Genomic DNA, 14,161 nt, shown 5'->3' with positions numbered 1-14,161 from the left:
AACTTGGAACAACAGTTAAAACATACACACACTGACAATACTGCACAAAACTGTCACAATTATAAATACACATATAGGTGTTCACACACACACACACACATCGACACAAATGCACAAATACCCGCACAAATACACATACTCATATATATGCATACAAATACAGAAAGATACATGTAAATACACATGCACAAACTCATGCACATACCCCCTACACACATACATATACAGAAACATGGACACACATTCAAATACAGACAGAGAATCACACAAATCCAAAACACACACAAAAAAACGCAGATAGATGCATACAGACAAATACGTATTCACGGACCGTAAGTACACACAATATATGCAGAAACGAACACAAACAAGCACGCTCACACAAATACACTCATGGACAACACATATATAAACAAAAATACACAAATACACACAGGCAAATGCACCCATACACAGGCGCGCACACACATTATCTCTCTCTCTCTCTCTATCTCATACACACACACAAACACACACACATACACGCACACACATGCATACACCCACACACGCACATGCACACATAGACACGCAGGCACAAAAGCAAAAACATGCACACAAATTATCAAATATGTACACACACATATACGCATACAAACACACAAGTACGCACACACCTTTGCATACGTAACTAGGAACACAGACCTAAACACAAACACATACATGCATACACACAATAAAGACAGATACACACGCATGCGGATCCACACACATAGACAAATACACAAATACATTTTGTCACACGTTCACGCTGATGGGAATATAGATATAGGAACACACAATGTTGTAAGCATTAACACTGACACAGGGAAATACACATAAACACATTAACAGACTGCATAGAGATAAACAGACAGCCATTTTCACGCAAACAAATGGACGCAACATTCACATGTTCATACAGAACAGAACACCATAGTACACATTATTACACATGGAAACACAAGCATACATTATCACATCGTTATAAATAACTATCAATAAGTATATACATACACTAACATGTAAACAGATAAGCACACAAACACACGGAGGAACAGACACACACAGAAAGGGAAGGAATCATTACTCGAGTGACAGAAATTAACACATTGAAATAGGCAGGAACACGTGCACACGTTAAGAGTGGCATTAATAAATATACATAGACTTCACACAATAATAGTCATATATCCACAAAGTTAGAAGAATAAAATATATATACAAACGCAGAAGACAACCACACAAATCAACAAACACAGACAAATGAACACGTTCATTAACCCAGATACACTCATATGAACTCAGGACCAAAGATTAATGCAGACCACGAGATGCTCATGCACACACACACAAACGCAAATGCAAATGCAAATTCGTAAATACAAACGGCAGGTAAATGATGAAAGTAAAAGTTAAACATGAATTTTAATGGACATATCCACCAACAACTGTCCCAATGTACATTGCACCGACAAACACTTTGAGAAAATGAAATAAGCCAATGACCTACTAACCATTTCCACCATAAAAGATCAGAAACTACATCCCAGCTCTTAAACAACAGCATTCACAGTTTACAGATCAGTCAGCATCTGTGAAAACCATCATTGATCAGTGAACGTTCCTCAATATCAGTCATAACATTCTTCAATAAGGGATAGTGGCAAAGAGTTTGGAAATGAACTGATACTCAAGAAAACATCTTCAGTGCTTTCTGACATGGACTGTCCAAGGAATGGCAATAAAGATCAAGTGTGAAGATAATTACGGAGATCGGTTACTCAGTGTCCTGAATTTAACAGTAGATACACATTGAAAATTATACAAGAGAATGATTTAACAGCATATGAAAGAGAACGAGGAAAAGAAAAATAACAATAAGATTCCCTGGATCAATAAATTAATCTAATTTCATTTCTTAGTCTCTGCCCCCTAGACCCCACTGATCGTATCTGGATTGACGACAATGACGATGATAACAGCAACATCTGGACAACCGCTTCCACATTCATCGTCCTGTTCTTCCTTAGCATTTTCTACAGCACTGCCGTCACTCTGATGAAGGTGAGATGATTCAATTCACTCACATTTCAAACTGGCAGAACGGATTTGAAAAATCTCTCAATGTTTCACTGATTAAAAACTCCAACATTACTGTCCCGCATCATAAACATCTATTTCATTATTGTATCTTTCTTTTACAGATCAAGTGATGGGTTGAATTTTGGACGCTGCAGATTTCCTTCAGCTGATTTGTATGGCTCATTTATAATATTTCCTCTTGGTGGCTCCACCAGTAAATTTCTCTCAGTTTATCATTCTGAATCTGTAACTGAAGCAACTTCAGATGTTATTTCAGTTTTCAGTGTGAAATGTAGGGGGCATTTTTTGTTATAATGTAATTACGGTTAATAATTTCTGCATAGTTTAAATATCATGTATAAATAAGAAACGTTTCTCATTCCTTATTCTTAATTACTCTTTCTTTAAGGTCCTGTTTTCAGTTTCTGGTGTATATAACAGATGTACAAATATTGACGGATTCCATGTGTATGTGTTCTGTTCTCAATGTGAAGCTCAATCGTAATATTCACTTTTCTAACTTTAAAAAATAATGTTGCTATAAAATATTCTCTGAATTTTTAAAATAAATATTGAATGAAAATGTAACCATCTCTGGTTTGGCTTTATTTCGTTTTCCAATACTCATCAACTCCGCTCCATTTTCCCTATTATACGGTTTCCTTCCTTTCCCAGACAGACATGTTCCCCCAGTCATGTGGGGGATGTGATTGAACTCAAGGCCGTTCAGTGAAAGGGTCACTCTGCCACCCAGTGACCCATCCATGTAAATACATCTTCATCTCTGCCTTTTTATGAGACAATCCAGAGATAGAATGAGTGAACAATGAGGAGAACTTCAGTGATTTCACTCATAAACTGATCTGTCACTGACCGAGTTTCAGAAAATTCTAAATAGCAAAAAATCTGCTTCATCAGAGGGTGATGCAGGACAGTGTTTGGCAGGAAATAGTTTCCTTTACACTGCCCCTTAAAAACACTATCAGAGTCGCTACAGCTTCGGTTAACAGAGTGAATTTCTCTATACATCGTCCGATGAAATATTTTCAAGGAAGGCACACCACAAGCTAGATAGAAAACACATACAGAACAGAGGTGCAAACCGTGAGGTGAAACCAAGGGACTGAGATGTATTTCACATAAGTACATAATAGGTAACAAATTTCCAAATTATGGCTTGTATTGTGGGATAATTTGAGGTGACCAATACTGTCTTTAACTACAAACAATATAAAACTCACGAGGCAGATATATCTGTATAAAGACATAACATTTATTTAAAATAAAAACACAACAAGCAGCTGCTGGGAGTTGACCAAAATGGTTAAATGGCTCTGGGATACAGTGGCAGAATCTTTCCAATGAATCTAACATGTACAATCAATAATAAATCAATTATAGATTTTCTTATTGATCATTCTCACCTCATATTAGTTTAAAAATCAATTACGTTCAGTAAACACACATCAATAATAATGACAATTTGCTCAGCCAATTGCATTTTACAACCCAGCGTAATGATATCTCCTTCATCCATTTAAATCGGAGGCTGACTCATCTGTAATCAGTAAGAATCAGGAAGATGAGATAGAGTCACAGAGTCACAGAGGTTTACAGCATGGAAGCAGGCCTCTCGGCCCAATACTTCTATGCCGCCCTTTCTTAACTAGTAAGCTAGTCCCAATTGACCGCGTTTGGCCCATATCCCTCAATAGCCATCTTACTCATGGAACTGTCTAAGCGCTTTTCAAAAGACAAAAATTGTACCTGTCTCTATTACTACCTCTGGCAGCTTGTTCCGGACACTCACTACCCTTTGTGTGAAAAAATTTTCGAACCACCCCCACCCCACCACCCCAGCCTCAAAAGGATACAACTCGTCTCATATGTTAGTTTGTTCTTTATTGTCAATGTCAGGCTGGGGTTGTTCCCCTTGGAGCAAAGGAGGTTGAGAGGAGATTTGATAGAGGTGGACAAGATTCTGAAAGATTTAGATAAGGTGGACAAAGAAAAGCTGTTCCCATTCGCTGATGGGACAAGGACGAGGGGGGACACAGATTTAAGGTTTTGAGTCAGAGATGCAGGGGGAGGAATGTGAGGAAGAATATTTTGCTGCAGCGAATGGTATTGACTTGGAACCCGCTCCCTACGAGGGTGGAGGAAGTGGAAACAATCAATTACAAAGGAAATTGGATCGGCATCTGGGGGGGTTTCAAACAGAAATACTGACTAAATATCTCTGACCTTCCTAACACCCTGTCACTCTGTGATTGTTGTTAAATCTGAAACCAGGCAATCGCAACAAAGCTCAAAGAGTATCAGCCCACTGGAGGCAAAGCCATGAGACCGGCCAGTCCAGCAGAAAGAAACCCTCCCCATTCACCAGCTGTGAGAATGAACAAAATGCAGTCCTGGATGTAACTGAGAGCTGAAACAGTAACAGCAGAATCCAACCCCGAATATCACTCGTGAACTTGTTGGTGTCTCAGCAGCTGGGATGAAATTCTGAATCCCTTCCCACACTGAGAGCAGGTGAACGGTTTCTCCCCAGTGTGAATTCGCAGGTGTATCTGCAGGTTGGATAACTGGTTGAATCCCTTCCCACATTGAGAACAGGTGAACGGTCTCTCCGCAGTGTGAACTCGTTGGTGTCTCTGCAGACTGGATAACACAGTGAATCCCTTCCCACACTGAGAGCAGGTGAATGGCCTCTCCCCAGTGTGAATTCGCTGGTGTGTCCGCAGATTGGATAGCTGGTTGAATCCCTTGCCACATTGACAGCAGGTGAATGGCCTCTCCCCAGTGTGAACTCGCTGGTGTGTCCGCAGATTGGATAACTGGTCGAATCCCTTTCCACATTGAGAGCAGGTAAATGGTCTCTCTCCAGTGTGAACTTGCTGGTGTCTCTGCAGGCTGGATGAATCAGTGAATCCCTTCCCACACTGAGAGCAGGTGAACGGTTTCTCCCCAGTGTGAACTCGCTGATGTATCTGCAGGTGGGAAAACCGAGTGAATCCCTTCCCACACTGAGAGCAGGTGAACGGTCTCTCCTCAGTGTGAATTCGCTGGTGTCTCTGCAAGGTGGATAACACAGTGAATCCCTTTCCACACTCAGAGCAGGTGAATGGTCTCTCTCCAGTGTGAACTCGCTGGTGTGTCCGCAGGCTGAATGAGTCAGTGAATCTCTTCCCACACTGAGAGCAGGTGAACGGCCGCTCCCCAGTGTGAATTTGCTGATGTCTCCACAGATTGGATAACACAGTGAATCCCTTCCCACACTGAGAGCAGGTGAACGGCCTTTCCCCAGTGTGAATTCGTTGGTGTTTTTGCAAAGTGGCTAACACAGTGAATCCCTTTCCACACTGAGAGCAGGTGAACGGCCTCTCCCCAGTGTGAACTCGCTGGTGGGTCTGCAGAATGGATAACTGGTTGAATCCCTTCCTACAGTGAGAGCAGGTGAACGGCCTCTCCCCAGTGTGACTGCGCCGATGAATTTCCAGCTTAGATGGGGCTCCATATCCCTTCCCACAGTCCGCACATTTCCATGGTTTCTCCATGGTGCAGGTGTCCTTGCCTCTGCCTTGGGTGGCAATCAGTTGAAGCCTCGTCCACACACACACAACACGTGTACAGTCTCTCCCCGCTGTGGATGGTGTGATATTGATTCAGGCTGTGTAACTGGTTAAAGCTCTTCAGTCAGTGCACTGGAACACACTCACTTGAATTTGGCAGTGTGTTGATGCTTTTCCAGTCACGTGGATGTTTGAAATTTTTTCAAATCTTCCGGATTCAATGGCCGATGATATTCAGGTCCCGAGGAATATGACTCTGCCACTTCTAGACCTGACATTTGAGATTTCAACCAGTGATTCCTCTTTCAATATCCTGTAAAACAAATTGAGACAAGTCATCAGTGTCAGTGCAGAATAGAAATTCAGAACTGACAATTCTAGTTTCTATGCAATTTTATTTTCCTCTCATTCCTCAAAAGCTGTAAATCTCCATCCAACACACTCTCTCCATTCTCACTCTGTTGTATCTAATATTCACCCTCCCAATTCTCCTGAAGATGCTGATTGACAGATCCATGCTCACTGCTTCCTGTCCTGGAGACACACAGGTGAATATCTCCATGCAGGCTGCCAGACAGACAATATGCCCATATGACTGGACTAAAAATGTGTGGAATATACAGACTGGATTCACTTCCTTTTCCCTTCAGTTGTTGCAAGTCCCCAACTTCCCCCAGAATGACAAAACAAATGGAAAGGGGGAAACATTGATTTCCTCCCAAATGTTGTACAGAGGAGGAAGTTTTAGTCTGAAATTCATTGGCCGACTTCCACATTATGACTCTCTCTCTCTCAAAGACATTGACATCCTTTGCTCCCTCAGCTTGACACATTTATTTGTCTGGCTAAAAGGATGGTCTCTTTCCTCATGTTCACAATTAAAGGGCTGGTTTCCCTCGGAGATGGCTGACATTTAAGAGAATAATAAATTATTAGAGAACAGAGATATGCCGAGTGTTGTTATGTTGTGGGTCTGATATATTATTTATGGTTCTGTAACAAAGTACATTTATTATTTCTCGTCTTGTAATGAGGCACTGTAACTCTGTTATATATTTCCACTCATAGAGTCATTACAGCACAGAAGGAATCCATTCAGTAACTCAAGTCCATGCCGACTTCTGTTGAACAATCCAGTCAGTCCCATTCCCCTTCTATATTCCCTCTCCCCTGCAAGTTTATTTCCTTCATGTGCCCATCTCATTTCTGAAATATATTAAAGGAGACAGTATACTAATATAGGACAGAGACCTGTCTGATATTGTTATCTGGTAGCGATCAGATATATTATTTATGGCTCAGTGTGAATGAATTGGGAAAAATATCTGCCATCCTTATCTGGTCTGGTCTAATTCTATATCAAGAACAATTTAGTTGACTCTCAAAATGCCCTGTGAGGTGGCCTAGCAAACCACTCAGTTGGAGGACAATTAGGGATGGACAATAAATGCTGGCCCAGCCAGCGACTCCCATATCCCATGGACAAATAAAAAATTCCTGGAGACTCCAGTCCAATCCGGGAGAGTTGGTAACTGGGCCAGGCTCACAGCGCATGCGCCCCGTTGTACATTATTCCTATAAAGATGGCGGCCGGTAACCCGCGCCTGGAGCCGCTCAGCTCCGACTCTATCCGGTGCCGGGAACATATTATTTGGATTGAGGCATCCACAAGGTGTTTATGAAGCCTCCCAGCCCACTCCGCTGCTTCTATCCCTCCCCGGTCACCCAGCGGCTCCATTACTGAACCTCACTCCATTGTTTCTTTCCGACTCCTCGCAGCTCCAGACACAGCCCGGAATGCGCATGCTCTGGTCAGAGTTCAGACACTGCGCATGTCCCAGTCAGAGCCAGGTACCGCGCTTGCGCAGCAATTGCAGTAATGCGGATAGGGCATAGTCTCACCCGCAGAGAATGTTGGGTAATCACTCTGCCATTTAAACCCATAATGTTCAATGGAAAATATGATTTGCGATCTGATTACGATTGGTACCATTGGGCCAAGGTTCAAATGTTTTACATCAATTTATTTGGCAACTAAGCAGCATAGGCCTTCCAGCACACTTCTGCCCTGGGTGTGATTGACAACATAACAATCAGCTGCATTTAGATGTGAACTCGTTGGAGTGAACAAGTGATTTGTCCCATCATAGAAAGAACAGTTAAACTATCCCTCGCCCACAAGAGGGGTAGTTAGAATGCTTTGAGCTTTTAAAGTTAGAGTGATAACCACTGAGAAAATCCCTTTGAAAACATTAAGTGTTTGAGTGGTCTTCCTCTGGTGTAATTTTGCTGTTCTATCAGTAATTGGGATGAATCAGTGAATCAATTTTCACATTCAGCTGGGAAATACTTTTTTGATGATGGGATTTAATCCAAAGGTTTACAGCTCAGACGGGGATCTCAAAAATTGGATTTAAAATGCTGGCCTTTCCAGCAATGCCTACAACCCATGATTTGTTGTTATTATTTTTAAGTAGTTCCTTTTGAAGGGCTCTCCATCTCCCTATCTCCTTCCTCAAAGCAGCAAACTTAAAGGAAAAGCATATAGCTACACAAATGTGAGTGGCAGGTCAGATGGCGTACACATTTCCTTTACATGAACTCTTGAAACACCTGACTTGTAAACAGTGTGTCGTTATCTAAAATAAGTGGATCTGCTAACCCAGGGCTTGTGAAAATTTGACAGAGCTTCTCTATTGTCACAGGAGCTGGAATATTACTCATGATCTATGCTTCTAACCATTTTGAATGCACATTTACAATGACCAGACACGTGATTCATGAAAGGCCCCCCCACCCAAGGCCACATTTAGTCTGGACCATCACCCCCACACGACTAATATCTGTGTGTGTAAAATGACTGACGAAGACACGTATTATTATTATTTTCCTTGGTTATAGCTTTTGTCAGAGATTCCTTGCAGCATCAGGGAATGGCCTGCCATTCCCAAGGATGAAGTGGTAATGTACCCAGTGTGTTGTGGCTGATTCAATCGACAAACAGTTCATTGAGTTACACCAGCGAGGAGAAGCCACAGGAGCTGACCGTGTGCAACTCCACCCATCAAAGAATTTCATCCATTCTTATCCAGTTACTCAGCCCATCCCGGCTGGACATAATCCAATCAGAACGGTGATAGGTTACATACATTATAGGTTCAATAAAATTAGTATCTGGGCATTATGGGGCTTTGTGATCATCTCGTGGGCAGGTGCCCCCATCATGATGCTTTCCAGAGCCCCCTTGGGGAGGTTCTTTCTTGGGCTTTCTTTGTACATAGACTCCCTTCATTAGAAATGGGGTAGATTAAAAGTTCTCAAATGGACGTCAGCAATCTTCCTTTGTTTTAATCTAATGACCACATGGTCTGGGAACATTTCTATTTAATACCCTTTCTTTTTAAACTCTCTTCTTCAGTATCCAATTCCAGAATTTTCCTTTTCTTTGTGTTACTTGCGTCAGGAATAAATCTTTGGAGCTGACAGGCAGTTTAATCCAAGATCAATCCAACATAGGATTGGTCAGAATCATTTCATATGTGTCAAATTTTAAATAACCATTACAAATTAAAACTCTCATTCTCACAAGTGAATTGTATCCGAATTAAAATCCCCACATATTTAGTAAAATATCCTGGAATCCTGTCTCTGGCCAGTAAATATGGCAATAAGAAGTCTGACAACACCAGGTTTAAGTCCAACCAATTTATTTGATAGTAAACTCATAACCTTTCGGGATTTGCCCTTCGTCAGGTGAATGGAGAGTTCTGGCCTCAGACAAAGCATATAACGGCTTCTTACTAGCAGTGTTCCACAGGGCTCTGTACTGGGACCTCTGCTGTTTGTGATATATATAAATGATTTGGAAGAAGATCTAGCTGGTCTGATGAGTAAGTTTGCAGATGACACAAACATTGCTGGAGTTGCAGATAGTGATGAACATTGTCAGAGAATACAGCAGGATATAGATAGGCTGGAAAATTGGGCGGAGAGATGGCAGATGGAATGTAATCCACATAAATGCGAAGTGATGCATTTTGGTAGATCTAATGCAAGGGGGAGCTTTACAATAAATGGCAGAACCATCAGGAATATAGACACACAGAGAAATCTGGGTGAGCAAGTCCACAGATCCTTAAAGGTGGCAGCACGGGTAGAAAAGGTGATGAAGAAGGCATATGACATGCTTGCCTTTATTGGACAGGGCATAGAGTCGAAAAGTTGGCATATGATGTTGCAGTTATATAGAACGTTGGTTAGTCCACATGTGGAAAACTGTGTCCAGTTCTGGTCACTACATTACCAGAAGGACGTGGAGCCTTTGGAGAGAGTGCAGAAAAGGTTTCCAGGATGTTGCCTGTATGGAGGGTATTAGCTATGAGGAGAGATTGAATAAACTAAGGTTGTTCTCCCTGGAAAGACGGAGTTGAGGGACGATCTAATAGAAGTTTACAAAGTTATGAAGAGCATAGATAGGGTGAACAGTTAAAGGCTTTTTCCCAGGTCAGAAATGACAAACACAAGGGATCACAAGTTCAAGGTAAGTGGAGCAAGGTTCAATACAGATATGCGGGGGACGTATTTTACGTAGAGGGTGGTGGGGGCCTGGAATGCACTACCAAGCAAGGTGGTTGAGGCAGATACTCTGGGATCATTTAAGACTTATCAAGGTAACCACATGAACAGACTGGGAATAGAGGGATACAAGCAGATGGTCTAGTTAGGAACACGTGATCGGTGCAGGCTTGGAGGGCCGAAGGGCCTGTTCCTGTGCTTTATTGTTCTTTGTTCTTTAAAGTAGACATGAGTTTCTGGGCAGTCACAGGAATGAGGTCAAGATAGTCCAGTCCCACAATGCCTCAAATTCAATCTGCAGTCCTTCAATTATAACAGAATATGCGGCTGTATGTAGCTGCCTTGGCCATGGTCAACCCCAACCCCAAGGGTGCCTTCTTTTAATTGTAGAATTCCTATAGTGCAGAAAGAGGCCATTCGGCCCATTGAGTCTGCACCGACCACAATCCCACCCAGGCCTTAACCCCGTATCCCTACATATTTACCCACTAATCCCTCTAACTTATGCATCTCAGGACACTAAGTGCAATTTTTAGCATGGCCAATCAACCTAACCCGCACATCTTTGGACTGTGGGAGGAAACAGGAGTACCCGAAGGAAACCTACGCAGATGCAAGGAGAATGTGCAAACTCCACACAGACAGTGACCCAAGACAGGAATCAAACCCAGGTCCCTGGAGCTGTGAAGTAGCAGTGCTAACCACTGTGCAACCATGCCACCCATAAACTTGAACTGCTGCAATGCCTAAGGTGTATGTACACCCACTGTGCTGTTCGGAAGGGACTTTCAAGAAGGTGCATCTTGACAAGGACATGAATAGGATGGGAATAGAGGGGTATGGTCCCTGGAATGGTAGGGGTTTTTAGTTAAATGGGGCAGCATGGTCAGTGCAATCTTGGAGGGCCAAAGGGCCTGTGTAAAAGTCCTGCCTTGTACATCTCCTTTAAACCTTGCTCCTCGCATCTTAAACCTATGCCCCTAGTAACTGACTTTTCCACCCTGGGAAAAAGCATCTGATTATCCACTCTGTCCATGTCCCTCATAATCTTGTAGACTTCTATCAGGTCATCTCCACCCCCCAACCTCCATCACTCTAGTGAGAACAAACCAAGTTTCTCCAACCTCTCCTCATAGCTAATGCCCTCCACACCAGGCAACATCCTGATAAATATTTTCCCTACCCTCTCCATCTTTCTGGTAGTGTGGTAACCAGAACTGAACACTAGATTCCAAGTGCGGTCTAACTAAGGTTGTATAAAGCTGCAACAGGACTTGCCAATTTTTAAACTCAGCACCCCGCCCGATGAAGGCAAGCATGCCATATGCCTTCTTGATTATTATTGCCATTTTCAATGACCTGTGACCTAGATCCCTCTGCTTATGAATACTGTTAAGGGTTCTGCCATTTACTGTATATTTCCCATCTGTATTAGACCTTCCAAAATGCATTACCTCACATTTGTCCAGATTAAACTTCATCCACCATCTCTCCGCCCAAGTCTCCAACTGACCTATATCCTGCTGTATCCTCTGCCGGTTCCCATCGCTATCCGCAGTTCCACCAACCTGCGTGTCACCCACAAACTTACCAATCAAACCACTCACATTTTCCTCCAAATCGTTTATATTTACTACAAACAGCAAAAGTCCCATCACTGATCTTTGAGAAATGTCACTTGTCACAGCCCTCCATTCAGAAATGTACCTTTGTACTGCCAACCTGTTTTTTTCTGACTAAATATCTCTAAACTTCCTAACACCCTGTCACTCTGTGATCCTTATGACATTTGAAACCAGGTATTCGCAAAAAGACTCAGAGAGCATCAGCCCAGTGGAGGCTGAGACCAGCCAGTCCCATTGGCCAACTGAGAGAATGAACAAAATGCAATCCTGGATGTAATTGAGAGCAGAAACAATAACAGCAGAATCCAACCCGTCATCACTCGTGAACTTGTTGGTGTCTCAGCAGCCGGGATGAAACTCTGAAACCCTTCCCACACACACTGCAGGTGAATGGCCTCTCCCCAGTGTGAACTCGCTGGTGTGTCCGCAGGTCAGCTAACTGAGCGAATCCCTTTCCACACTGAGAGCAGGTGAACGGTTTCTCCCCAGTGTGAACTCGCTGGTGTCTCTGCAGGTGGGTTGACAGAGTGAATCCCTTCCCACACTGAGAACAGGTGAACGGCCTCTCCCCTGCGTGACGTCGCTGGTGTCTCTGCAGGTCGGCTGACTGACTGAACTCTTGCCCACACTGAGAACAGGTGAACGGCCTCTCCCCAGTGTGAAGTCGTTCATGTGTCCGCAGGTTGGATGACTGAGTGAATCCCTTCCCACACTGAGAACAGATGAACGGCCTCTCCCCAGTGTGAACTCGTTGGTGCCTCTGCAGGTGAGATGACCGAGTGAATCCTTTTCCACACTGAGAGCAGGTGAATGGCCTCTCTCCAGTGTGAACTTGCTGGTGTCTCTGCAGGTGGGATGATCGAGTGAATCCCTTCCCACACTGAGAGCAGGTGAATGGTCTCTCTCCAGTGTGAACTCGCTGGTGTGTCTGCAGGTCGGATAACTGACTGAATCCCTTCCCGCATTGAGAGCAGGTGAATGGCCTCTCCCCAGTGTGAACTCGCTGGTGCATCCGTAAGCTGGATAACTGATTAAATCCCTTCCCACACTGAGGGCAGGTGAATGGCCTCTCCCCAGTGTGGCTGCGCCGATGAGCTTCCAGCTTAGATGGGGCTCCATATCCCTTCCCACAGTCCACACATTTCCATGGTTTCTCCATGATGCAGGTGTCCTTACCTCTCTCGAGTGGACAATGAGTTGAAACTTCGTCCACACATACAAGATTACAGTCTCTTCCCGCTGTGAATGGTGTGATATTTATTCAGACTGTGTAACTGGTTGAAGCTCTTTAGTCAGTGCATTGGAACACACTCACTCAAGTGTGGCATGTTTTGACTCTTTTTCACTCACACTGACATTTCAAATCTTTTCAAATTGACAGACTGGACAATCATTTCTCCGTCTGGATTCAAAGTCCGATGATATTGAGGTCCCAAGGAATATGACTGTGTCACATCTAGATGTGACGTTTGAGATTTCGGCCTGTGACTCCTCTTTCAGTATCCTGTAAAATGAGTTTCCAAAAGTTATCAGTGTCAGTACAGGATAGAAATTCAGAACTGATAATTTCTATGGAACATTCTTTCCTCTCTCATTCCCCAAAAGCTGTAAATCTCTATCCCTCACACTCTCTCCTCACTCTCAGCAGGTCTGGCAGCATCTGTATGGACCAAAGAACTGGTGTTTCAGAGCTTTGACAAAGGGTCATCTAGACAAGAAATATCAGCTCTTTTCTCTTCTTGCAGATGCTGCCAGACCTGTTGAGATTTTGCAGCATTTTGTTTCTTGGTTTCAGATTTCAGCATCCGCAGTAATTTGCTTCTATAAGGCTGCAGATACCTCCTCCCAAGTAACATGCGCATGTCCAAGACATCGCCATTTGTTTCCCTTATTTCTTTAGCACCCATGGTGCTTTCCGCAGTAAACACAGAAGAGAAGTATTCATTAAAAATCTCACCCATCTCCTGTGGCTCCACACACAGATGGCAATACTGATTTTTAAGGGGATCCATTCTCTCTCTAGCCACCCTTTTACTCTTAATATAGCTATAGAACCTCTTAGAATTTTCTTTAATCTTACCTGCCAGACCCATATCATACCCTCTTTTTGTCCTCCTGATTTCCCTCTTCAGGATTTTCTGACACTTTTTATAGTCAAAGTGATTCACTTGTCCCCAATTGCCTCAACCCAATGTATGCTTCCTTCTTTTAACTGACCAGAGCCTCAATGTCCCTTGAGTGCCAGAGATCCCTAAATTTCCCATTCTTTCCCTTCATCTTAACAGG

The 14,161-nt window shown here is 43.2% G+C and overlaps 1 protein-coding gene across 1 annotated transcript in view; it reads right to left on the bottom strand.

Moving 5' to 3' along the window:
- Nucleotides 1-1,427: 1,427 nt before the first annotated feature.
- LOC145335563 (uncharacterized) overlaps nucleotides 1,428-14,161 on the bottom strand; it is a 45,682-nt gene continuing 32,948 nt past the window's right edge. Inside the window, exons 3-4 of the mRNA XM_080181370.1 lie at nucleotides 12,523-12,894; nucleotides 1,428-5,148 (exon numbers count right to left, since the gene is read on the bottom strand). Of these exons, the coding sequence (XP_080037496.1) occupies nucleotides 4,566-5,148; nucleotides 12,523-12,894 (955 nt within the window). The 3' untranslated portion in view covers nucleotides 1,428-4,565. The remainder of the gene's footprint in view (nucleotides 5,149-12,522; nucleotides 12,895-14,161) is intronic.

The sequence above is a fragment of the Carcharhinus amblyrhynchos genome, unplaced genomic scaffold (assembly GCF_965287045.1).
Source record: "Carcharhinus amblyrhynchos unplaced genomic scaffold, sCarAmb.v2.hapA scaffold_39, whole genome shotgun sequence".
Classification (NCBI taxonomy): domain Eukaryota; kingdom Metazoa; phylum Chordata; class Chondrichthyes; order Carcharhiniformes; family Carcharhinidae; genus Carcharhinus; species Carcharhinus amblyrhynchos.
This window is presented reverse-complemented; position numbering and strand designations above follow the sequence as displayed.